The sequence below is a fragment of the Vombatus ursinus genome, unplaced genomic scaffold, assembly GCF_900497805.2.
Source record: "Vombatus ursinus unplaced genomic scaffold, bare-nosed wombat genome assembly UNPS02010219.1, whole genome shotgun sequence".
NCBI classification, from domain to species: domain Eukaryota; kingdom Metazoa; phylum Chordata; class Mammalia; order Diprotodontia; family Vombatidae; genus Vombatus; species Vombatus ursinus.
In genome coordinates this window covers 8,797,134-8,824,625 of record NW_020949997.1, presented here as the reverse complement: position 1 = coordinate 8,824,625, position 27,492 = coordinate 8,797,134, and the positions used below count along the sequence as shown (strand labels likewise).

At 38.4% G+C, this 27,492-nt stretch overlaps 1 protein-coding gene across 1 annotated transcript in view; it reads right to left on the bottom strand.

The window, feature by feature from the left end:
* Positions 1 to 27,492, bottom strand: part of FBLN7 (fibulin 7) — an 84,428-nt gene that overhangs the window by 20,738 nt on the left and 36,198 nt on the right. The window contains exons 2-3 of the mRNA XM_027853928.1: positions 18,210 to 18,369; positions 10,403 to 10,573 (exon numbers count right to left, since the gene is read on the bottom strand). Of these exons, the coding sequence (XP_027709729.1) occupies positions 10,403 to 10,573; positions 18,210 to 18,369 (331 nt within the window). The remainder of the gene's footprint in view (positions 1 to 10,402; positions 10,574 to 18,209; positions 18,370 to 27,492) is intronic.

Genomic DNA, 27,492 nt, shown 5'->3' with positions numbered 1-27,492 from the left:
GAGCTATCAAAACTGGGAATGTGCTACCTCAGGAGGTAGCGGGTTCCCTTTCACCAGGTTATTTGTGGAGGGGATAATTATTCAGGCATGATTTGACCTGGATGGCTTCTGAAGCCCTCTTCAACTCTAAAATTCTGTGATTTCCTCAAACCACAGGATGGTCTAAGAGTTCAATGCTCTCATTTTTTAAATAAGGAAACTGAGTCCCAGAGAGTCTAAGTAGCTCACCAAGTTCATGCCAGAAATCAAACTCAGGTCCTGTGACGCCAAATCAAAGTTCTTTCCATTGTACTACCCAACCTCGGGTTGCCAGATTGTGTCCCTTCATTCTCTTTTCCTTTTTAAACCAAAAGATGATGCTATGAAGTTTAGCAGCACTGAGCACATTGACTGAAAGTTTGTGCTCCCCCAATGCACTTGTCTTGAAAGGATCACCCACTGCTAGCTAGTTGCTAAGAAAGCCTTGATATCTGTCTGGATTCACTCAGTTAGTCAATAAGCATTTATTAAATACCTATTATGCACCAGGCTCTGTACTAAGCACTAGAAATTCAAAAAGAGGAAAGAAGACAGGTTCTGCTCTCAAGGATCTCACAGCATGAGGAGGACGACATGAAAACAACTGTGTATGAACAAAATATATAAAAAATAAGTTTGGAGATAATAGAGGGAAAGCACTGGTATTAAGGTGACATAAGAAAGGTTTCACATAGAAGACACACTGGGAAAAATCTAAAAGAGTGAAGTAAGCTTCATCTAAATTTTGAAGAAAATTATGTTAATGTTTTTTAATAATGAAAGAAAAAATTTCAAAACTTGTTTTTAGCTTTGATATCTATCTTTTTTGGAAAGAATGTTTTCAACATCCTATTAACCTAAGCCCTAGTTTAATCGATTCCCCATGCTTTATGTTACCAAATCACCACCTCCAAGGAATGTCAACGGAGACAGTCAGCAAATACCACAGAGCTAGGAATTCCTCATTTCCTAGCCTCATACTTCCCAATAGCATAGCCTAAATACTGGCTGCCTGCTAGACCGTGAAGATATTGACAGAAAGCCAAAGAGTATTAACCCCAATGTCCTTCAACTTGACCCCCAACAGGGACTCCGCTCCACTGTCTTTTTCTTGCTTTAGTTAAGGTGGAAGCCGGGAGCTATGACTGCACCTGAAAGAGGGGCTTAGGGCCAGATAATTGCCAGCTTCTCATTGGAATGCAAGGTTCAGCCTCTGCACAGGTGTTTGGGGATAGAATGTAAAATTTCCCTGTCTGGAGTCGGTTGCCAAGAATTTTCATTTTGTGAAAGGTATCATAAGTACCCCCTCTATTCCTTATCTTGCTGAGGAGTCAGGGAGGATTTAATGGCCCGATGACCTCAGCCCATAAGTCCCTCTTAGCTTCTGGCTTTTCTAGTAGATGTGATATAATCCTTTTGTGTTTCTTACCCTCCCCACTCCCTACTCCCCTCTAGCAGCTCTAGGAAGTCCCAGGTCCCTGCAGCTAGGCTAAACTATCTCATTACTGTGTCAGACAAGACAAGACTGTGGAATGTGGCAAAATGCTGAGCAGTTTCAGAGATCCCAAGGAACTCCTTATTCTCTGGATGGACAGATGAATGTTAACAGCACAGGCATTTGACAGGTTACTAAGTACTAAGCTTAGGAGGTAGAAGGGCAAAGCAGCAGGTGGTCTGGTGGCATGTTTGACTTTATTGAATTATTTTGTTTATTGCATCTTTTGCATTCCATTGCCCAGGTTCTCCAATGCTGGGTTGCCCTAGATTTGTTTTTTTTTTTTTTTTTTTGTTAAGGCTATGCCCACGGAATACAAGCTGTGGCAGGTCTTACATAGCTGAGAGGGCGTCAAACACAGGCTTGAGAATAGACTGTCTTCTGTCAGAAGACCAGTCTAGCTGAGTTTGGAAAGGCTTGGCACCGGAAGACTGGCCATCAGACTATGATTTTTTTTTGAGGTGAGACAGAGGAACAGAAATTCAATATTAAATTATGTATAAAGGTATGAAGGGGTTGCAATCTGCAGCTATAGAGGGAGTATTCACACCGGTGAAATCACAGCTCCTTGAAATATTGAAGGAGACACAGTGATGTTTCCCTGCTGCTAATGTTTTTCTCATATTTTAAGCAGATTGCTCCTTTTGCTCTCCACCCCCGCCCCCACCGCCCATATCCTGTTTGGACATAGCTCTTTTCATATTGCCTTCCCTGCTAGACTGTGAGCTCCTTGAAAGCAGGGACTGTGCGGTTGTGTTTTTGTCTTTTCTTTGTATGACCCATCTTTTATTACAGTGCCTAGTAAATAGTAGGTACTTAAATACCTAATACACACATAGCTACATTAGTGACTGAAGTATCTTCAATCAAAGGACTTTGAGATACATTAGAAAGTTTTCTTAACATTTTCACTTTGACTCACATGAACTAATACTGAAGGAAGTGAGCAGAACCAGGAAAACATTCTACACAGTAGCAGCAACATTATGTGATGATTGACTATAAATAACTTAGCTCTTCTCAGTAATACAATGATCTAAGATAATTCCAAAGGACTCAAAATGGAAAGTGCTATCCACCTCCAGAGAAGGAACTATGGAGTCAATGCAGATCAAAGTATATTATTTTCATTTTCCTTATTTTTTATGTTTTTTATCTGTTTCTTTCACAATATAACTAATACAAAAATCTGTTTTACATGATTGCACATATATAACACATATCATATTAGGGAGAAGAAAAGGGAGGGAGAAAAGGGAAAGGGAAGGGAGGGAGAAGAAAGAGAAGGGAGGGAGGGAGAAAATTTGGAACTCAAAGATTTTTTTTAAATGAATGTTAAAATTTGTTTTTATGTGTAATTAGAAAAAAATATTATTTTTAAAAATTCTCACTTTGGGGGAGGGCAGCAGTTCTAGCTCCATGATTTTATTAGAGTAAGGAAAATCCATTCACCAAGGCAGATCAAGAATCTTTCTGTAAATTAGTTATTATGTGACTTGCAGGATTTAAACACAAATCCTTCCTGATTCCATCCTTCCTCCACTCTTTGTTCACTATAAAGTTAAAATAGTAATTATTGGAGGGAGCATGATGTATCATCAACTGGAAGGAATATACTTGAATGAATGGAAAGAGAGTCACAAAGAAGTCAGAATAAGTTTGGGAATGAGGAGTCCTGGGGCTTTATACCATATTGACACCATGTAAGGGAAACAGTGCTGGATTTAGAATCACAAGGACCAGGGTTCAAATCTTGACTGCCACGTACTACTTATGTGACCTTGAGAAGGTCATTTAACTTCTTTTGAGCCTCAATTTCCTCATTTGTAAAATGAGAAAGTTGGTCTATGTGACCTCTAAGGTCCATTCTAGTTCTAAATCTCTGATTCTCTCATCCTGTCAACATTATCTTACAGGAATTTAAATGGTTGACTTAGCCAAGGATGTCTATAGTTTTACCAACATTGTTTCATTCATTTGTTCGAACAACCACTTATTAAGCACCTGCTAATATAGCCCCAGAGCTCCTCATCCCCCTACCTCTTACTGTAACTCTCTTTTCACCAATTCAAGTATATTGTCTCCAGGCAATGACCTATCATGCTCTTGTCAAATAGTAACTATTCCATCTCAAAGGTGAGCCAAGAGAAGAGAAGAGATGAAGGGAGAGGATAAACAAAGTCCACAAGTCAATAAGCATTTATTAAGCAACTACTATGTGCTGAGCACTATTTAAGTGCTAGGGATAGAAAGAAAGGTGAAGAAACAAAGTCACTTCTCTCAAGAAGTATTTAACCCACTGGGGGAGACAACACGCAAATAACTATATACAAACAAGACATATACAGGATAAATTGGGAATAATCTCAGAGGGAAGGAACTAAAATTAAGGAGGATCAAAAAAAGAAAGACAGGAGGGAAGGAGGGAATAAGCATTTATTAAGTGCCTATGATATGCCAGGTACCATGCTAAAATTTATAAATTTTATAAATCTTATCTCATTTGATCCTCACAACAATACTGTGAGTTAAGTGCTATTATTATCCTCATTTTACAGTTGAGGAAACTGAGGCATACAGCAGTTAAGTGACTTGCCCAGAGTCATACAGTTAGCATTGAAGATTGGATTTGAACTCAGGTCTTCCTAATTCTAGGCCCAGGGCTCTATTCACTGTGGCACCTGGCTACCTCTACAAGAGCAAAGTTAATATTGGGTATGAGGCATCAGTTATCACATTTAATAAAATAGTTGGTTCTCAACATTGACATGTTTAACTTTCGTGACTTCAAGCATCCACGTGATTTTATTAGTAACCTCATTTTTGTGTGGGCAACTATATGGGTTTGCAGCTATGCCCGACAGAGAAAAAAATGAAAGGAAAGAAGAGAGCAAGTCTGAGGAGCAGTTATGCATTTGCTTCTTTGTTTGCCTTTGAAACTCAAGTTTTGTGTGCAATTATGGCCCCAAAGCATAGTGTAAGTCCTTTGGGCTCTAAGCCCATGTGTGCAAAGTCAGTAATGTGACTTAGTGAGAAAATCAAGATATAAGATAAACTTTGTGTAGAAATGTCTGCAACCACTGTGAGCCAGGAGACCCTTAAGGATCTCAAATGGGGCACAAAGCAGACAACCTATTTGGAAATGAAAAGTCCTGGGGTTTATAAGGGAAACAATGTTGGATTTAAAATCAGGGTTCAACCCTAAATTCACTGATGGATTATTTCAAGTTGATGAGTCCCTTACAGTCTCCAGTGCCATCCACCAGCCTAGAAGATCTTAGAGATGATGTCAAGACCTCACCAGTCTTGCCAGCTTCTGACAGTAGAGACTAGAGTCCCAGACACCTCTCCCTTGGTCTTCAGAGAGTTGCCATTGTAGAGAGGTTTACAGCAGCATAGTAACAATACCCTCACCCTGCCATCTGACACAGTGGAAGGTAAGATTCAGGTTAAAAATATTTTTGTTTTAAGAACTTTATTTGCTATACAGCAGTTATGGTACTGTAGATTTCATGTGTTATAAAAAGTGAATATTGTCTGAAATCAATGTTTTTTTTTTAAATTGAGAATGTTACTACAAGAGGTCATAGAATTCTAGAGAATTACTAGTAAGAAAAAATGTTTTGCATGTTACCAATTTTATCTTGTGTATTGCATTTTATTGGTTATTTCACAGTTACTGTTAAGAAAAGTGCATATTATCAGAATTAATGTTTTGTTATAAAGAATTATATGCAGAAAAGTATATTTTCAGCAATCTCTAATGAAAGATTACAGTTTTTGGTGGTTACAGGAATCTAACTCCCTATTTTCCATAATTTCAATGTATCAACATTTGTATTTTTGACTTTTGCTCCTTTTTCTAGGAACATCATTCCCGTGAAAGTTGAGGGTTGACTGTAACTAACATTTAAATAGTGCTTTAAGGGATTCAAAGAGCTTTACAAATGTTATCTTATTTGATCCTCACAATAACCCTGGGAAGTAAGTGCTATTATTGTCTCTATTTTATCGATGAGGAAACTGAGTTTCTGCCTCAGTCATGCCTTAGTGTTACCCTAGAAAAGTGATTTGCCCAGGGTCACAAGAGCCTGAGGCCAGATTTGAATTCAAGCCTTCTGGCTCCCTAGCTTTCTATCCACTGGGCCACCTAGTTATCTACCTAGAAAAAAAGAATTTTCCTGTCCATCATTGATAATTGGGGAAAGGAGAAAGTAAGAAGAGATAATGGAGGGGAGACTTTCCAAGTCAGCGAAAAGTCTAGGAAATCATCTATCAGTAATAAACAGACGTTACTGGTGTTCCTGCTTTTTTATTCTGATACCCAGAAAAATGCTACCAGTCCAATTCCAAGAACCTCTTGGTCCCAGTAGTAATAGGCAAAGATTCACTTCCTTGTGCCAACTGATAAAACATTCAGCTACCGTTAGAGTTAACTGGGTTTGGATTTGAGACATAACAAGATGAACTTAAATCTCCTTAGAAGTTGAAATTACTAGTCCACACACATTGCTTTCAACTGCTTTCATGTTCCTATTCCCTGCCCTCATTCTCTTCCTATCTTCCTTTTTCCCTGCCAAGCCAAGGGTCCCAAATCAGCCTTCTGTAAAGAGCTGAGACTTTCTGATCCATTCCTCCAGAATAAGATCTCCCTTACAATTTTACATGAACCCAGTGCTTAGTACTGGGAACATAGTAAATGCTTAATAAATGTTTGTTGATTGATTGATTGATTGAAGCATCCTTAGCAGGCCCACCTTCATTCATAAGTAGAGAAGGAGACAACCTATATATACTGCAAGTTCAGAGGTACCATTGAACCCACTCCTCCCCCAGCAAAAAAAAAACAAAACGCTCACTTTCTCCATCTTCTCCTTGAGGTCTGAAATTCCTCTAACAGAAAATTTCAGGAACTGCTTTCCATATTGCTGCTTTTTTTGCAGCTGTGCTTAAAAAAGAAATATCCAAGGGAGAAACATATTTACTTAAATTCACACTAACATGCAAATGTGGGTACATTTCCTCTCCCCAGGATCTTTATACCTCCCTTTTCGGCTCCCTTTTATGTACTGACTTCCTCCATTAGAGTGTACGCTCCCTGAGGGAAGGAACTGCCTTTCTTTTGCTTGTATTCCTACTCCCAGCACTTAGAATAGTGCCTGGCAATAAGCACTTAAATACTTTATCTGTCTAGCTAGCTAGCTAGTGATCCATTTAACAGTCTAACCCAGATGTCCTGCCTCTGCAGGATATGCCTCTGTGTACCCCTTTCCCTCTCCCATTTTCTATCTCTTGTTTTGAGAACAGTTATCAAACCATCCCGCCTACCATTGCCTCTGGAAAGGGAATGACTATGGATTGTGCCATGGCTCCACTCATTGTCCCTGTGACTTCTCAGTCAAAAACTTCCTTCCTTGGCCACCCGACAGCTTTATATTTATGTCATTCTCCTCTATTAGAATATGTGTTCACTGAAAGCAGGGATTATCTCACTTTTGTATTTGTTTCTCCAGAACCCAGTAGAGTACCTGGCACACAGTAGGTTTTTAATACATATCCTTTCTCATAACAATAATAAAGTAGCTACATAATAAACATTTGCTGAGTTAATGTTCAAAGAAGGAAAGGCATCCTGGGAAAGAGAAAACAAAAGAAGCTTGGGTTGGGTCTGGGACCAGTGCTGAATTTTTAAATGGAATGAAGCAGTGTTATGAGGGTCAACCTGTATTTCTTTTGGGTATCTTGGTTTGTCATGTTTTCAGGGGGACAAGAGCTAGGGCTATCATATACCAGTTTTAGGCAGGCCCTAAATTTTACAAACATCGCTTTCAGAAGAACAAGAGGGAAAAATCTGTTGGACATTTAAGATGCCAAATGGCTGTTCTCCATCATGGAGCCAACTTCTGCCCACTAAATTATTTTTAACAGGGTGTAATTATATGTAATTTTCTTCCCTGCCAAGTTGGATCAGTCATATGCTGACAGAGAGGCATCTTTCCAAATAGGTATCTGAGGGCAGGGTGAGAGGATGACAGGTTAGTGTTTGTGTGTCTTGTCAGTTTCTTCAATTATGTTGACATTACAGGTTATGGAATTAATTTTGATTAATTTCAAAATTAATTGATTCAAAATCGCTTTGCTTGCCTCCTGAAGTTTCGGAGCACAGTATTTAGGATTAATTCAATATAGATAATGAAATTAATGCAATAGTTGTTTTTTGGATTCTAGGGCCCCTTTCCTAGAGGCTGCTTAGCAGTGAAACCTTTCCCCTCATCCTTCTACCCCCAACCTTAAGCCTTAAGAATTAAATTATAAACATAAACACTATCAGGAGAATGATAGGTAGTCAAATATTGCTGCTTTCTTCAAAGACAGAAGAAGGAATCAAACAAAAACTCCCCACAACTACAAAGAGACAAGTTATTATAACAAAAACCCTGAGTGTTTTCACATGTGGGAAGCTTAAGCAGGGCTATGACATTCAGGAATCTTCTGCTTTCTGTGTTATGGGATACCACCCCTTTCTGATCTTGGACATCAATTTGTGTGCTGCATTTGGAACTGGCCCAAGCCATCACATTCTGCCCACTTGTTCCCAGGTGAGAAATAGATCCTAGGTGGGAGTCCTGATGATCTGTGAGTGAGCAGGAAGGAAGAGTCCTAAGAGCTTGCTAACTTAGTAACTGCTGATGAGTATTGACCTTAGACTAGAAGATTTCAAATAATATCTAAGAGTGCAGTTCTGAGGCTTCTTGTCTCTGCTCTTAATCACATTCAGGGAAGAAGGCATTTCCTTAATACAAACCCACCTACTAACCCACACCATTCCATTGCAACCATGTGATGCTAACTTCTGTGTATCATCTATATGACCTATATGTAATGATCTATAATCATTGTATGTTTGTCCTGTACTCCCTTGGCAGTATGGATCACTTTTCAGAATCATGTTTTTAAAGAATTGAAAGAAATGCTAAATTTAAGTTAGAAGTTAGAAAAAATAAAGATACATTTTTTCCTCAAGTTTAAAAATCCCTTCAGAGGGTCTTCGGACTCCAGCTTAAGAACCATTGATTTAGATGCAACAAAAACTAAAGTCTGGACAGGACAAATATATGTGTGTGTGTGTGTGTGTGTGTGTGTGTGTGTGTGTGTGTGTACATATATATATATATATATATATATAAAATATGTATATGTACATATTATACATATACATATAATTTCTAAATTAGGGGCTTCTGATTATTCCTATATTTAAATGTAAATCCTTCATTTTAAGTAGATATTTAGCTTTGATTGCGACCATGAATAAATTAAAATTTGTTTAAATTTCCACACAATTGAATTACAACTATTTGACTTTTGAAAAGACTAACTCAACTCAGCTAACATGTTTGTAGATGGTACCTGTACTCAACTGACAAATTATTATCCTTCCCAAAAGAAGGATAAATAGAACCTTAATTCACAAATTTACTCATTGTTATTCCTTGTAGCTGGTATTAACTGGTTAGCTCTTGTCTTTAGCTGTGCCATACATACAGGTATGACCTAAGAATTTAAAATTTGGAAGGGAACTTGTAGGATATCTAATCCAACTCCTGCCTTAAGTTTAAATATATCAATATGTATTCAATTTATTTACATATTCTAAGTTATTTATGAATTATTTAATGTAATCAACAGTTATTTATAACACCTATGTACCTATCATCTCACTCTACTACATTTGTCAGCTGCTTTTTAAAAAAATTATTTTTAATTTATGGAATAAAACAAGCATTTCCATAATACAGTACAATAAAAAGATGATTGTGTATGAAACTGTAAATCTACTATGTACAACTTGCTATTCCTTTCAAATATACAACAAAATTATCTTGCAAATTTCTTTTTTTTTCTCCCCCCCAGACGGCTATCATTAGACACAAAAAGGTATGTGTGTGTAAAATTATTCTATACATACTTCTATTTATCAGTTCTTTCTCTGCTGAGATCATATCAAACAAACCAGAACTATGTAAAACTATGTTTGTCATACCAAACAGTCCCCATGGAAGAAAATTCTCTGTAAATTTTTCTTGGTGATAATATTGGCAGACCTAATTGCTGGTCCTTTGAAAACTAAACAGAAGGTCCATCCAAAATGGACACTCCCATTCTGAAGGCAGATTCTCCCTAGCACACTCAGAAAAGAGTGTTCTGTTTCCTTTGAGCAGAGGGAAAAGAAGGAAGAAACTTTTTCCATGCCAGCTTTCATATACTCTGCTGGAGTCCTAGGTTCTCTGCCGGGATTTGCCTACCTAAAAGACATGTAGCAAATTGGCATCACAGGGCCTCAGGAACCATCCCTCCAATCCCAGGGATAATGACCACAGACAGCTAAACTTTCTTTTATGTTTTTTCTTTTTAGTATGACCTCCTTTAGAGCATGACTGTATTTTTTTTTTAAATTTATATCCCCAGAACTTGGGACAGTGCATAGCACATAGTAGGTGCTTAACAAATTTATTATTCATTCTTTCTTTCACAAACTGGAACTCACAAGAGCACATTAGCCATGTGGAAAGTCTCTTATAGATTCTCCTTGAGGGGTAGGATGGAAAGGAAGGTAAGGAAAGAAAAAAAGAGCAAAGAAGCATATGCCTTTTTCTCATTCTGTCTGCAACCTATATAAAGTGCTGCAGTTTTTCAGTGGGAGGTTGGAAAATCAAATAAAGCAAGGAAGTCTATTACTAGCACCCCAATTACTATTGATTACTACCTTATAATAGTAGGATAGTCACTACACAACTTCCTTTTCTAAAGTCATGTATGAGCTTGGGAGAAGGTAATCCAGGCCCACAGAAACACCCTACCCATGAGAAGATAGAGAGCAATAAATACCTTTGCACTCCGGTTTGTCTCCTGTCCAATTGCCATTGGGCTGACAGAGAAGACTACTGGGGCCAATCAGCTGGAAGCCAGGATTACAGGTGAAATGGACCTCGTGTTCCACTAAGTACTTGCTGCCAAACTTCCTCCCGTTGGGTGGAGCTTCCAACGCAGGGCAGGAGACTACAAAAGGAACAGAAATGAAATTACTTCAGTGATGATCTATGCCTCAAGAGAACGTGAGATAAGAGCAGACCTGAAATTAGTTCTATAGATTCAAAGAAGGAATGGGAAGGTGGAGTCCTCTCTGCAAATCTGGGGAAATTGATTTCCAAGTTAATCAGGCAAAATGCTTTTATGGCCTTTCTAAATTAAGAAGTCCCAGCTAAAAATCTCACCTTTCCCACCTCTCACTGGAGAAAGGTGAGATTTTAGGTGAGACCTGAAGGGAGCCAGGGAAGCCCACAGTCTGAGATGAGGACAGAGAGGATTTTAAGCATGGTAGGAAGCCAGTAAAAGTATCTCATTCAAGAAACAGCCAGGGGACCAATGTCACTGGATCACAGAGTACATGGGGGTGGGGAGCACGTAAGGTATAAGAAGAGTAGCAGGTTAGACTTTGAACACCAAGTGGAGGACTTTACATTTGATCCCGGAGGTGATAGAGAATCATTGGAGTTTATTGAGTAGGGAGTAGGAAGGAGGGGTCACATGGTCAGACCTGCCCTTAGGAAGTGCTCTTTGACAGCCAAGTGGACAAAGAGGCCACCGAGGCCAGCAACCTCAGCTGAGGCTCACAAAGGGTAAGTGACTTGTCAAAGACCACCCAGGAATTAAGCGTCAGAAGGAAGATTAAACTTGAGATTTCTGACTCTGGAACCAGAATTCTTCCCACTGGAGCATGCTGTCTCCTTTTCCACAGATTAGCATAGAGGTGCACCTGGGTGATTGAAATTTCTCTTTCGCCTTCTACAGTAAATGTTATTCTGCCTTCTCCTTTGTCTAATCAGTTCCTTTTAAATAAAATGTATCCTCGTTGGTGAATCACATCTCACTGAGTCTCAGTAATACTTCAGAGGTGGAATTTGTTTTCTTGAGTGGAGACATCTAGTTCAGTTTGTTAATTACTTATATGCTGTACATTGGTGAACAGGTGTCTCCTGTGAATTATTGGGTCTTCTCCACTGATATTTTTCCTATCTTATTTCCTACACTCTCTGATATCTGGCATTGCAGATTTATGTGAATAGTTTTCTCCTTCCCCTTCTATTTTTAATTTAAAGCCTTTTTGATCAGAATCATGTCACTGGGTAAATATATTCTTCCTAGCCTTTACCTTATCCCTAGCCAAGAGTCCATCACTACTGTATCTGGCCCAGGAATCTAAACCCTTTTCTCACATGCAATCTTTTTAACAATTGTCTTCCTTTCCCACATCCCTTTATCTTTTGAGACTCCTATAGTACCTTCAAACTGGCAGCCCCATCGTAAACATCACCTACATTCCAAAGGTCTTCAGTTTTTTGCCCAGGATTTTATATTCTCTAGAGATCCTAGTTGAGCTGACAGAGAAGACTACTGGGGCCAATCAGCTGGTTCCTTTCTGCTAGTATCACTTGCCCTGGGAAAATCCCCAAAAGTGAGTATTAATACTCAAATTTGGCAATCATGCAGTAGGCTCACAAGATCACATATCTAGAAATGAAAGAAACTTCAGAAGTCAGTTGGTAAAAACCCCTTCATTCTATAAATGAAGAAACTGAGGATTGTGGCAGCTAAGTGACTTGCCCAAGGTCACATACAAAGTCTTGGGAAGGTTTTCATTATAACATAGAAACAGATCCCAGGAAATGTACCTCTCCTCATTGCTCATGTCATATGACAATGTCAACAGCCCTTAGCAAGGAGTTACCAACCATCATGACTTATCTCTTTTTCCTTTGACCAGTGGAAGATACTGTCTCCAAGATGAACCTGTGCATAATCCTCATCATTTTGTGGAGCAAGGGAAAATGCTTCCTTATTAGAAAATCTATATCCATTCTCTTTGGGGATGATCCAGACAATTCTATAGTTCTGATGGTTTGGTGGCCTTTCCTTTTTTTCTGTGTCCCATTTTTCTTTTTTTTTAAATTTTAATTAATTAATTAATTTTTAGTTTTCAACATTCACTTTTATAAGATTTTGAGTTCCAAATTTTCCACCTCCCTCCCTTCTCCCCTCTTCAAGACAGCATGCAATCTGACATAGGCTGTACATGTATATTCATATTAAACATATTTCCTTATTAGTCATGTTGTGAAAGCAGAATCAAAACAAAAGTGAAAAACCACAAGAAAGAAAAAACAAAAGAAGAGAGAGAAAATAGTATACTTCAATCTACAGTCAGACTCCATAGTTCTTTCTCTGCATGTGAATAGATTTTTCCATCATGTGTCATTTGGAATTGTCTTAGAAGACAATGCTAAGAAGAGCTAAGTCTATCAGAGCTGGTCGTCACTTAGTGTTGCTGTTACCATGTACAATGTTCTCCTGGTTCTGCTCACTTCACTCAGTATCAGTTGATTCAAGTCCAGGCTTTTCTGAAGTCAGCCTGCTCATCATTTCTTATGGAACAATAGCATTCCATTACATTCATATACTACAGCTTGTTCAGCCATTCCCTAATGGATGACCATAGTCTTGTGTTCCATTTTTCTGCCTTCTGACCTCCTCGTGTAGGTCTAGATTACCCTGTGATCCTTGGATTCTTTAGTCTTCTTGCTTTCCTCTTTCTGTACTGTGACTTCTATTCTTTTCAGGAACACTTCATTTTCCCTGATTAGCTGTAGTACTCTGTGGGATACTTTAGAGCAGTGGTATCAAACTCAAATAGAAATGGGGGGACACTAAACCATGCATAAGTATCCCTGCAGGCCAAATATTGACTTAGTTTTAAAATGTAATATTATCTCTGTTTGATTGTATTTTTTATTCATATTGTTAAATATTTCCCAATTACATTTTAATCTGGCTCAGGCCTTACTTGGAAGTGCTGTGGGCCACAGGTAGCCTTCAGGCCGTGTATTTGCTATCTCTGCTTGCAAGGCTTTCTTCTAGCACTTTTCCCTGTTGCTCTAACAGGGAGGCTAACGTGGATTTTCTACAGATGCACTTGTTATTTGGCACTGGAAAAAGCACAAATATAGCATAATCTCTGGCCTTCAATGGCATGCTCTCTTTCAAAGCTTGTATAGTTGGGATGAGGGAGATTTTTATTATACTGGACTTTCCTGCCTATTACTAGTTATTTGGCTTCTCAAATCCTTAATTTGTATAGTACTGCCTAAGTCATAACACAAGTAATAAGTGCCCCTTGCTGTTATCTTTGGGAACATCTTCTAGAGAAATTCTGCTTTCGTCTACATTTATATCAGACATTGTCTCCATTTTACCTCTCAGTTGGCCATTATCTTGGAAAAGAGGCCCCAAGGATGATTTTTTCAATAAAATTTCACTTCTTCCTTTTTTGTTTGGACGGGAGGTAGAAGCAGAGTCAAGTGACTTGCCCAGGGTCACACTGCTAGTAAGTACCTACAGGCTGGATTTGAACTCAGGTCCTCCTGATTCCAGGGCCAGTGCTCTAGCCACTGCACCATCTAGCTGCCCCAAATTTCACTTATTTCTGAAAGATTCCTAGCTTCATAAGTGCACAGTTAATACTCTGTTATTTGATAATTGAACTCTGGAGGAGTGAAGGAGTGATCTGAGTGATAGAAGTTGAAAAACCACTAGGACACTAGAAATTACTTTCTTTTCCCCAAAGGGAAAAACAGCAAATGAAACATTGACATACATTTTAAAATATAGCATCATCGAGAGTGGATCCCCTCTGGCATTCTGTGGCCGACAGCAAAGCAGAGAGCTGAAAGCTGATCCGTGTAATCTGGACAATCCCAGAGATAATTTGGGTATGGGGAATTTCTAATCTCTTCAGTAAAGACTGAGGCAAAGAATTCAGTCAGTATATCGGTCAGCTTCTGTGAGATTATTTTCCATCTGCTCTGTCTATTCCTTATATGCATATAGTTCGCATGTTGTCTCCCCTGTTAGAATGTGAACTCCCTGAGTCCAGGGACCATCCTTTGGCCTTTCTTTTTGTCCCCAGCTCTTAATACAGTTCCTGCTACATAGTAAGCACTTAATATATGTCTATTGATTGACTGAATTACTAAGCCCATTCAAATGGTTGTATTTTTGACCTAGACAATCCAATTGGCTGGTCTGCATAGCTCCAGTTCACCAGCTCATCATTCTATCTTGTCAAAAGTTTTGGCTCTGAGTCTAGCCCCATCTCAGTCATAAAATCCATGACTGGAATGGACAGTAAAGACCGCCATGTTTGAACTGTGCAGTGTACATCCAGAAAAATAACAACAACAACAAAAAATCCTTGATTCCATGAGGTTGGACAACATGAACACATTTTCCCATGATGTTTTAGAGATTCCAATGTTGGAATGCCAGAGCAAACAGATACCAGTTCCACAGCTTCTGAACATTCACACTTGTAGCCATTTGGGGGCTTCATTGTATTTTTCATGATACCCAAAGACAAAAGTACCTGCTCAGGGGACTTTGCTTATATTTGCTTACAATTAGAGCCAAGAGTCAATTTCACCTTTGCCAATCACACAATTATGAGGGCACACAATAGCTCTATTCTCCAACATTTCTGTTTTTGAAAGGAAAAGAACTTAGTCTTGTCAAGGTCTCTAAAGCTCAGATCACTTGCCTCTCTCCGGTCACTATGACATCAGTAAGATAACTTTTTTCAGTTTAGGGAAAAAAGCCTGTTTAAAAAAAAAATTAATTGATTTTAAAAGCTCATCACAGGGATGAGTCAATTCCTCAGAGGGGAAAATGCAGCATAATGTACCAGCACCTGCTCATAATTGTGCCAAAGGAAAAAGTGTCCTGTTGGCTTGTCTATGCTATGGGCACAGACTCCACAATGTATCACTGCTCACAAAGGGCCAAGGGGAAGGGTGGGAATGGAGCTGTGACAATTCAACCACAATACTGGGGAAAAAAGGAACTTGGAAAATGGTGCCATCCTCATATCCAAAGGGTCATCTCTTCCCAGGATTATTCCCATCCTTGGCCATAGCCCATGATGCTGTCATCATGACAACAGGTGATTGAGTTCAAAGGAATTACTAAAATGGGAAGTTAGTCCATTAGTCACAGGACCATTGGATCATCAGATAATAGGAATTAGAACTACAAGAGACCTTCAAGATCATTTCATCTAGATGCCTCCCATTTTACAGATTATCATGATTTTTCAAAGCACCCACTATGTCAAGGCCTACACTAAAATCCTCCTCTAGAGTCTCAACATGGTGTGGGGACCCTAAGATTCTGTCAGCTATACCAACAGAGCTCAAGCTCTAGAAGGTCCAAACAGGCCTTCTGTTAGGAAACTCAGCCCTGGGGACAGACTATATTGTCACACAAGTATAATTCCTGTTTTGAATGCTTATCTCACCGAGATTAGAGATTCAATTACTGTCTCTTTAGGAGTATTGAAGTCATGTGAATCATTGCAAGAAAAGTAGTTTGTGCTCATGGTCTCAAAGTGACAGGTGAGTAGATAACTCAATGGAATCAAGGAGAAAGTTGTGTTTGATCTGTGATGCATGAGGATCTGTGAGGTATCTGTGAAGGAGACAGACAGGAAGGAGGTGAGGAGAAATGTCCTTCTTATTGAAACTATTTTAACTGGTATTATTAAAAAATTATAAAGAGGAGTCTATGAAGACTCTGAGGAAGTGACAAATACAACACATTTTAAAAGATTATTTTCTATGATTACTGAAGAGAAGATGAAGGGAAAAAAAGACTGATCTTTAATAGAAATACTGAGATTCTTTAGAGACTTTTATTAGCGTCAGTTAATGAATGAAATTAAACTAAATTTCCAGATACGTCCACTACTGTTATATTGAAGGCATGACTCTGACTGTGACATTGGTCATCACCAAAAACTGCAAATAGTTATATATTCCTTTATGCTTGTTATTGCTTTTACCCATTTATAAATTTTCTATATTCAGTCATTGCAATATTTATTCAATTATAGACAAGCATTGGGAAAGAAATTTTCTTCATTTTATTAAATAACTAATATTTAATTAGTTGAGCTGATTAACTGATGAAAGAAAAAAAATTGTAAGATTACTAAGAAGAAATTAATTCTCACAACAGACACCAATTAGGGGACTTGAGAAGATAAATTAAACTATATAATTATGAGTCAAGTGGCAGGATGAGGTTGAGTATGGTCATACCCCAGATCCTATTTAACCCTGCTATGTATAAAGTGAAGTACATTGCTCTTACATGCCTGCTATACAAGGACCAGCTCTAGTTAAGTGCACAGAGGCTGATCATGGGAAGTCTAGCCTAAGGGAGATGATCTTTTTTCAGCCATGTCATTTCATGAACATGGAGAGCTTGTGATCTCTGAGTTGGAGGGAGTTCCAACAACAAGGTGAAGACCTTTGTAGTATAATTATGTGCAGGGGACTTCCACAGTTCCAAGGTATTATTATTATTATACCAATATAATATAATATATTAATATAAAATCTATAATAATATAATATTAATATTCTAACATTAACAATATAACATAATAATATAACATTAACAATAACAGGTAACATTTATATAGTACCTACTATGTGCCAGGCACTGTGCTAATTTCTTTATAAATATTATTTCACTTGACCCTCACCACAACTCTGGGAGATAGCTGCTATTATTATCCCCATTTTACAGTTAAGGAAACTGAGACAAACAGAGGTTAAATGACTTGACTATGGTCACATAGCCAGTAAGTGTCAAAGGATTGGAGATCATCTAGTCCAACCGCCATATATGGATAGAGATAATAAGGTCCAGAGAGGGTAAGTTAGTAATTGGCAGACCAAGAATTTAAAACCAGGACTTTTGACTTTTCCGCTATACCATGCTGTCTATGGCATGGAATCTGTGATAATAGAAACAGGACACTTCCAGATGCCAGAGTTTTTTCCTTTCCTATTTCCTACATCTTATTCACTTGTATTTGCTATATCAGCCAAGAATCTAGATCAGAAGTTGGTAAATTCAAGGGCCAAATCTATCCTGCCACCTCTTTTTGTACAGTCCATGATCTAAGAATAGTTTTTACCTTTTAAAATAAACTTTTATTGTATTTATTGTGTCATATTTTGTCTCATTTTACAGATAAGAAAACTGAGGTCAACAGAAGTTAAGTGACATGCTGAAAGGAACACAAGTAGTAAGAGAGCCAAAATTTAAACCCAAGTGTTTTCTTTATTATATTATTTCTTCTTAAAGAGTTAAAAGTCTATGAAAATATAATAACAACAATAATCATTGTAACATATTGGCATAGTAATTTAAGGTTTACAAAGCACTTTTTCTCATAACATCCCTGAAAAACAAGCAAAATGGATCTTATATTGTGCCTATTTTACAGATAGGGAAACTGAGGCACAGATTTTTTTTTCTTTCAATAAATATCACCTAGCTAGAAAAGAGTAAAGCCTGGATTTGAACCCAGGTCTTTCTATATTAAGATCCATCGATCTTTCTACTACACCAGAGCTATTTGGCAACATCTTAAAAATTGGGTCAATGTAATCAAGAACCACATAGGTTGCCTTGGGAAAGAAAAACAAATTTAAAGTTACCATAGTACTTAGAAAAAGCCACAGATGCTAGCATCACTGCTTTGTAGCACCTGGTTGCTGGTTTGCCATCTTACCTGCTGGAACATCTGGAACAGCTTTGTTCACAGAATTCTGGAGCATGGTCAGCCGGTTCTTCATGTTGCGAATCCCTTCTGTAAAGCGAGTCTCTTGGCCCTTTAACAACTGCTGCATTTGACGGATAGCAGATAGGAGCTGCTGTTTATTGAGACAGTTCTGCAGAAGAAAAAAAACCAAGCATTTGGGTCAGTCCAATAGCCATATGATATGTTTCTGTTTGTGAGTATCCTCTCAATGATCCAGCCAATACATATATACACACACATACATATTTGTAGCCAGTATAAACCCAAACTCCATTGGCCATAGCTCCTGGAGGTTTAATGATACTTACATGCACCTGTCTTCCCTTCACACTGCTTCTGCTGGTTCCAGTGTCTGTCAGAACAGGTCACTAAACCATCATACTTTGTGTAAATGTCTCACCTCCAATTAATCTTTCCAAGAAAAAAAAATTACCCATCTTGGGAAAGGAAATAAACAAAGCTGGTCATACAATGTTATTTGGTAATTGGGAATCTTTTTGGATCAAAGGTAATCAAACTTTCACATGTCAATGACACCACATTCTTTCTTTCAGCCTACCCTAATACTCTGAAAACTGGACTTCAGATGAGCTTTTTCTTTCTTTTCATTCTGGATATATAAAATGGTAGATTTTTTTTTTCTGTTTGCCCTAAAGTGGGATGGAGAGAAGATGAGGTGCTTATGGCCAACCCAGCCTGCCAGGTAGCAATTTGGCATTGCCTTAAAGCATATCACCCAAAAGTATTGATGTACTGGCAAATAATTAACAATGGACTGGTGGGGGAGTAAAGTATGCAGGACATATGTCTAAGTTTAATCTGCAATAATCGCATTTTCTCTGTCACTTTCTTAAGTCTAAACAATCAACAAAACATTAAATCAAGTCTTATCCAATTTCCAAAGTGTAAATTCTTACACTGAACATTTAACAATCAGCTCTAGGGAGTTAGAATGAACTGGCTCCAGCACATTCCTGTCACAAACTTGATTTAGCTGGTGATTTTCCCAAAGCCAAAGCCCTAGCATCAAGACAGTCTCCTAGACTATAAGCTCCACAGTCCCATTCCACATAAATAAATATTGGATCTTTCCCAGATCTAAGGTCAATGCTCTACACACAGTAGTTGTTTAATAAATGTTTGTTGTATTATACTTACCTTATTTGTTATATTGTATTATATTGGTAGGCTCATTAGTCCAGGATCCTCACCTTAAAATAGTCTTAATATCGAGCATAATTTTAGACCATCCTCAATCATATTTTACAAATTTATTCTAAGTGAGCATTGTCCTTGACTGCCATATTTCTCCACTGGGCAAATAGAATAAGTACTTCCTTACCCAGCACTTAGCACAGTGCCTGGAACAGTAGGTACTTCATAAATGTTTCTTTACTAAAATGGTTTCTTATATCTTCCTCATGGCAGTGACTATTTCTGCTACTTAATCTGTAAAAAATTATGTTAAAGTAAACATCTTTACATTTATAGATTTTCCCATTATTCATTATCAATAGCTTATTTAAAGGGGTCAGATTGAATTTGCTGAATTACTATTATTTATTATTATTATTATTTATCATCATAATCATTATTATCCTTTTCTCTTTCCAAGTTATACTCAATGGAATAAAAATAGAAATGGTCCAGGGACAAGTCACCATCCTACTATTATCCTTTATGTTTAACACTCAGTGTCACCTCACAAAACAATAAAAATCATTAGGGGTACAAAGGATGAGCCTACCCCAAACTTGACATGAAGCTCAGTTAAACCATTTCAAACCAATTTAAAAAACTGTAAGGAAGTCCACGAATGAACAGAAAATGTAAGCGATTTGTCCATATGTTCACAGCAAACTATTCTCATCTTTGAAGATATTATTTGTGCTTGAAGGACTATAAAAGTAAGTAGAAATAACACTTAAGAAGATGAAGACTGTAATAGTAGCTCAATTTTACATAACGCTTTAAGGCCTGCAAAACACTTTATATACATGAGCTCGTTTGATCTTCACAGCAGCCTTGGGAGGTGGGTGTTATTATTGACCCCATTTTAATGGATAAGAATATGGAGGCTCAGTGTGATCATATGACCTGTCCAATATAGAGAGAATGTCTAGTGTGGGATTTAAGTCTATGTCCTCCTGACTTTAAAGAGCACACTATCCTATATAGCATGACGCCTCTTTGATGAAGAGTAGCTAGATTGGAATATGGAAGAATTCTGTACTAGCGGTAACATAATTTTGAAATCACTAAGGGGACAAGCTCTGAAAGAAAGAGGAAGGAGAACGATGGCAGGGGAGAGAGCTAAGGTGGGGGGACGGAAGAGAGGGAAAGAGAGAGAGAGAGGGAGAGGGACAAAGAGACAGAGACAAGGAGGAAGAGGGATAGAGAGGGAAGGAGAGAGAGAGGAAAAAAGTGAGATCTTACATGCACCTAGTTATTTACATGTTGTCTCCTCCATTAGTTATTCAGTCAGTCAACAAGTATTTATTAAGCACTTCTTATTTTCCAGGCAGTGTGTTAAATGCTGGGGATACAAAGAAAGGTAAAAAAAAGTAGCCCCTACCCTCAAGGAGTTCATATTCTAAAGGCAGATACAATAGGTAAGTAATCAGGTACAGAGATGGATGATAATATGGGAGAAGGCAGTAGTAGCAAGGCGGGCTAGAAGAAGTAGGATTGTAGCTGAGTGTTGAGGGAAGCCAAGGAAATGAAAAGGTAGAGGTGAAGAGGGAATGAATTCTAGGAATGGGGAACAGCCACGAGGCAGAGTATCATGTTTGAGGATTAGCAAGTGGCCAGCACAGCAGAATCATGGAGTACAGAGTGCAATAAAGTGTAAGAAGATTGAGAAAGTAGGAAGGGGTCAGGTTACAAAGACTTTAAATGACTTAAGAGGATTTTATACTTGATCTTTCCAGTAATAGGGAACACCTGGAGCTCATTGATCAAGGGAGTGATATAGATAGATCTATTTTTTTTTCTTTAAGAAAAATCGCCTTGACAGGTGAGTGAAGGATGGATTGGCCTGAGGAGAGACTTGAAGTCAGGAGACGAGCTAGAATGCTCTTACAGTAGTATAGGCAAGGGCCTGAACTAGGGTGACAGCTTTAAGAACATTAATAAAGGAATAAAGAAGTGATTTTATTAAGGTAGAAATTTCAAGATTTGGCCAGAGATTGGATATGTGGTGTGACTTCATTGTGAATTGAGAATAACCCAGAGACTGTGAGCTGGAGTGACTTGGGAGTATAGCAGTGCTCTCAATCATAATAGAGAAGTTCAGAATTAGGAGCAGGTTGGGAGGGAAAGCCATTAAGATCTGTTTCAGATATGTTAAATTTGAGATGCCTATAAAACATTGGTTCAAAGTGCCGAAAAGGTGTTATGCAAGACTACAGCTCAGGATTCATACATCTGTGAGGCATATTTAGAGGAATGATAGTTGAACCAATGGGAACTGACGAAATTACCAAGTGAGATAATAGAGAAAGGGGAAGAAAACTCAGGACAGAGCATAGGGGGATACCCATAGTTAATGAGCAGAACATGGAAAAGGAACCAGCAAAGAAGACTGAAAGAGACCTGTCAGACAGATAGGAGAACCAAGAGAAAGTGTCACAAAAACTCTAGAGAAGAGAGAGTATCCAGGAGAAGCAGGTGATCAGTACTGTCATTGGCTGCAGAGAGGTCAAGAAGAATGAGGACTGAGAAAAAAGCCATTATATTTGGCTACTAAGAAGCCACTGGTAACTTCGGAGAGAGCAGTTTCAATTGACCGATGAGGTTGGAAGCCAGGTCAAAGAGGGTTTAGAAAAGAGTGAGAGGAGAGGAAGAGGAAGCACCAAGTGTAGATGGATTTCTCAAGTTGTTTAGTCACAAAGAGGAGAGATAGAGGACAATGTCTTGCAGGGAGAAAAGGCTTTTTAAGGATGGAAGGGATATAGGCAAGCTTATCGGCAGTAGGGAAAGAGTGAAGATAAGAGAGAGTGGGGATGAGAGAGGGGGCAATCTGCTGAAGAAGACTGGAGAAGATGGGACCAAAGGTAAATGAAGGAGGGCAGGGACTAATTTTGTCTTCTTTTTGTATCCCTAGCACTTAGTGCTAGGTATATAACAAGCACTTAATAAGTACTTGTTGAATTGATTTTCTATCTATTTCTATTCAATTTCATCCTTTTAGATTTACAGGAGGCATCATGATATATTGAATTTACAATCAGAAGACCTGGATTCAAATCTCATGTCTGCCACTTCACTAGAAATTTGACCTTGGCAAATTATTTAACCTCTCTAGGCCTCAGTTACATCATTCATGAAATAAAGGAATTGGATTAGATGGTTTCTAGTTTGCTATGATCTTTTTTGGAGCTTGATTCTCTTACCCAGTGTGTTGGCTCTCCTTCCTAGCTCATTGTCACCTGCAGGTTTAATAAGGATACTACCTATACCCCTATCCAAATAATTGATATGGATGTTGACCAGCACCAGGTCAATAATCACAGATCTTTGCTATTCTCAGCTTTAGACTTCCTTCTAAGTTGGCATTGAAGCCATTAATAACAAATCTTTGGATCTGACCATTCAACATGTTTCCAGAACCACCTAACTAATGTCATCTATTCCCCATTTCTCTATCTTGTCCTAAAAGAGCAGCATAACACACTTTCTTAAGTGTTTTGCTAAAATCCAGGTAAATCACATCTGTAAGCATTCCCCTGAACTAGTAATTCTGTCAAAAAAAGGAAATGAAGTGAGTCTGGCTTGACCAACTCTTGATGAAGCCAGGCTACCTCTTTGTGATCACCATTTCCCCTTCCAGATGTTTACTAACTATTCACATAATAATTCTAGAATTTTGCCAGATATTGACAAAGTCACTGGCTTATAGTGCTCAGACTTCTTTTCATGAAAATCAGGACAATATTTGCCTTTCTCCACTCCTGTCACATCTCTCCACAATCTTGCAAAGATCATAAGGTCAGATTTAGTTGGAGGGGACCTTAAAGGCCATCAAGTCCAATCCCTTTCATTTTACAGATGAGGAAACTGAGGTACAGATAAGTTAAGTGACAGCTAGTAAGTATCTGAAGTGCTATTAGAATTCAGGCTTTGCTGACTCCCACTCCAGTGCCCTCTCCCCTACACTATGCTGCCTTGCTAGCTGTAAACAGCTCAGCTATCACAACTGCTAATTCTTTTAGCGCCCTGAGATGAAGCTTATCTGAGCCTGGTGACTTGAATTCATCAAGGGCAGGTATGAATGATACAAAAACTTGGGAGAAGGAATTATAGACAAGCAGGATAGCTTTGAAAATCTACATGTTGAATTTATCATGCTTAAAAGAAAAATAAACTCTCCATAAGAAATCCACAGTTTCATATACAATCCTATCCTTCTGTTCTATACTATATAGAAAAATGCTCATTTTATTCTATCTGGCAAATTCAGAATAAAAGTAAAAGAAATTATATATGTGTGTGCATATGTACACATATGGAATGTTTAAAATGGGGAATGAGGAGTTGATAGTGAAGATTATTAAGGAGATAATATTAGCTGCCCTTGATGAGTTCAAGTTAAACCCATTTTTTTTACATTTCTTAAAAATAAAAGTTGGCTGATTCATTCTCTCTATATTTACACCTTTCTTTAGATATCTCCATTTTTCCTTCATCATGAAAACTGCTTCTTTTATATCTACATAAATTCATTCTTAAAAACTTCCCATTCCTCTTGAGTTGTCTTCCTCGAACTATTTAATTCTGCTCTCCCCAAATCTATGGTGCATGTCATACCATGCCCAACTTTCCTCTCCTTTGTTATCAAAAACTCTTAAGAGATAATGTCCTCTTCCTCTGAAGATTCCCATCATTTCTATCATAGTAACCATTTTTTTTTCCTGGTTTAAATTGATCATTGATTTAGAGATGGAAGAGGTCTTAGAAGCCATAAAGTCTGGAAACTAAGGCACAGAAAACTCAAATGATTTGCCAAGGGTCACAAAGCTAGTAAGTATCTACAGTGGGATTCAAACACAGATCTTCCTGAATTCAAGGCCAATATTCTATCCACTAAACCATGCTGCCTCTGGAGAATCTGGTCCAGAATAGAAGTTATCCTTGCTGGTTCCTTTACCTATAAAGGATGAAATTATCACTAAGACAAGTTAAGAAATTATTAACTTCTATTTTCAGAGCTAGAGACTATTTCTTTATGTAGTTTCTTGGTTTATATATTATATTTGAGATGCCATGATCCTGAGAGTATACATCAGAGAGTTAATGAAAGAATTTTGAATTCAAGTCAAATCCTATGATTCCCATTGAGAAAGAGAGGCACAATAATAGCCAGGGAAAGGTTAGAGAAATACGTTGCTAACAAGGTCAGGGGGTGCAAAAGTTCTGTTCCCATCTCTCTGAACAAGGATAGCCCTGGTTCCATGAATGAACCATGCAGAATGGTTGTTTACAGAATAAACTAAGGGTGCAAGTCAGCTCTGCAGAGCCCTGAGCAGGGTGGGGGGGGTGCCAGTTGTCAGGGTGAGGCTGCCAGGGAAATGAGAAGGATGTGGGGGTTTCCAATGAGGAATTTCCAGCTCTCTTGTGGGATGATTATTGGCAGCAGCTGCTGTGAGACTTGTTACTCCTTGAGCCCAGAGAGCTTAGTGAGAATAGAAAAGGCTTGGGCAAGTTGCCACATAACTTGAAAGAAAATAATTTGATGGGCATAAACCTCTACCAATGTATCTGGAAGCTAGAGTCTTTTGGAAAGAAACTAAAAAATCAAGCTTATATTACAATGACTTGATTCTTTTATCAAGAACTAGGTGGTGAGGTTTGGATACCAACATGCTTTCTGAGATATGGGGCCTTGTACCATATTGGTACAATGGAAAGAGCATGAGAGTTGGCCTTTGAAGACCTGAGTGCAAATCCCAGTTCTTCCACTGATTCACTGTGTCATCTTAATAAGACAATTCATATCTCTGAGCCTTGGTTTTCCTCATTTATAAATGATGGAATTACACTAGATCAGTTGTTTTTAAATGTACTTTTCTCATGGCACAGTAATCTTTGCTGTGAAGAATCACGTCACCCCAAACATTTAACATGGAAACCCAACAGGAAAGTCAGGAGATGTGCACTTATGGCAGCTTCTCTTTAGTAAGAACAGTCATTTTAATTGAGTCTTTCACAAATTCAATGTCCAACATGCTTTGAGTTTAGTGCATATGTGTAATGGGTAAGTTTGGTTCATTTTGTAAATGCTTTGACAGGCTGTATCAATAGGACGAGTCTAAGAAGAAATTTAATAGGGATAAATATAAAATCCTATACCTGGGTTCAGAAAACCAATTGTTCCAGTATAGTATAAGGAAGATGGGACTAGACAACAGTTCATCTGAAAAAGACATTATAACCATCTTTCATTACAGAGAGTTGTAATGTGTATGAGGGGTTGGATTTGTTTTTGCCTAACCCCATAGAGGTTAACTAGGAGCAATCTGTGGAATTTGCACAAAGGCTGATTTAGAATCAATATGGGACAAAGCTCCCTGACCATTTAAATCTGTACCAAAGTAGAATGGGAAACCTCCAGAGATCATGATGAATTGTAGATAATAATCATGATAGCCAGTATTTATACAGCATTTTAAGGTTTGCAAAGAGCTTTATAATAATAGATATTTTATTCTCACAACCCTGTGAAGCAGGTGCTATTATTGTCTTGATATTATAAATGAGGAAACTGAGCTAGGGTCACACAGCTTAGAAGTGTCTGAGGCTGGATTTGAATTCATGTCTTCCTGACTCCAAGTCTAGTGTTCTATCCATTGAGCCACCCAGCTACCAGACTGTGGCACAAAAAGGTTTTAAAAAAAAAAAACATGATCAGGGCATGTATTATCGGGAAAAGTAGAGGAGAGCTATGGAAATGGTAATCCAATTACGTAGCAAGAGTGAAGTAGAACAGGTGAATAGCATGTAATATGAATACTGCATTGGTGTACACAAATTATTATGACCAGAAGTAGATATCCAGTACAATGGATGAATTCTCTATGGAGAATGTATGGAAAGTCATGGACTTCTATTTGGTTCAGTTCTTGGCTAGTTGGTATTTCTATCAGTAACCACTGGGACCCAGGAACAGCTTTTCCTTCCCTCTTTCTAGCCTGGTTGCTGTTGATTATGTTAACTCCAGATTACTTTTACTGTTTATATCTTCAAGTATCTTATGGTCTACATGGGTGGAAAGAGAACCCAAATCAAAAGGCCAGAGGCTTCTCCTTACCATACATCAGCCTAGTTGGGAAGTCAGACTTGACTCCTATTACAGTACCTGATTTAGAAATATGATCTCTTCACAAACTAACCTCACGAAGGTGTTTCTGTAGCTTGTCTCTAAATCAGAGTCTGGAGTGAGTTCCCTAGGCATGAGGATTCTCTCAACAAGCAAGCATTAATTTGAGGGTGGTCAACCACCATAGAAAATGGCTTCTGCTGGCCCCTTCATATTCTTCTCTGCTACCCGATCCAGGAGTGGAAGATCTGGCATGATCATTATCAAGGCCTTTAGCCTCCATTCATAATAAATTTAAGAATGTTGGGTAATGCTGGTGTGAGGAGAATGTTAGAGGTAGGAGAAGTATGAGGCCATTTCATCCACCTACCATCCAAATATGCTTAAATGGCTTCCATTGGAATTTTGTGTTCCCTTTTCTAAGCCAGGAAATACTCTTTGCTTTGGGGAGGGTTCCAGGTGGTTTCCATTGAATAGGATTTTCTGTGAGCTAAAAGTTATTTATAACACTAACACACACACACACACACACACCTTTCACAGAGAAAGAAGTAATATTTCAGTGACCAGTGGGACCCAGGAACAGCTTTTCTTTCCTTCCAGATTACCTTTGCTGTTTAATATCCCCCTCCTTTACTGTCTATATACACTTCCTGTTGCAGCAGAAATAGACAAACGTGATTCAGGAAAGGAAGCTTGCACCGTGGTAGCCCACACCTGTAATCCCTCCTATGGGAGTGCCGGGGCTGGTGGATCTATTGAGTTCAATCATTTTGAACAGCTGTCAGGCTGATAGTGAACGAGTGTCTGCACTAAGTACATGATCCCCTTGGGGAGGAAGGAAATACAGGAGGGGGCCACTAGGCAAACATTCAGGAAAAAATCTTCCCAGCTTATCAGTATTGGGATCAGGTCCATGAGTGGCAGCTAAACTTC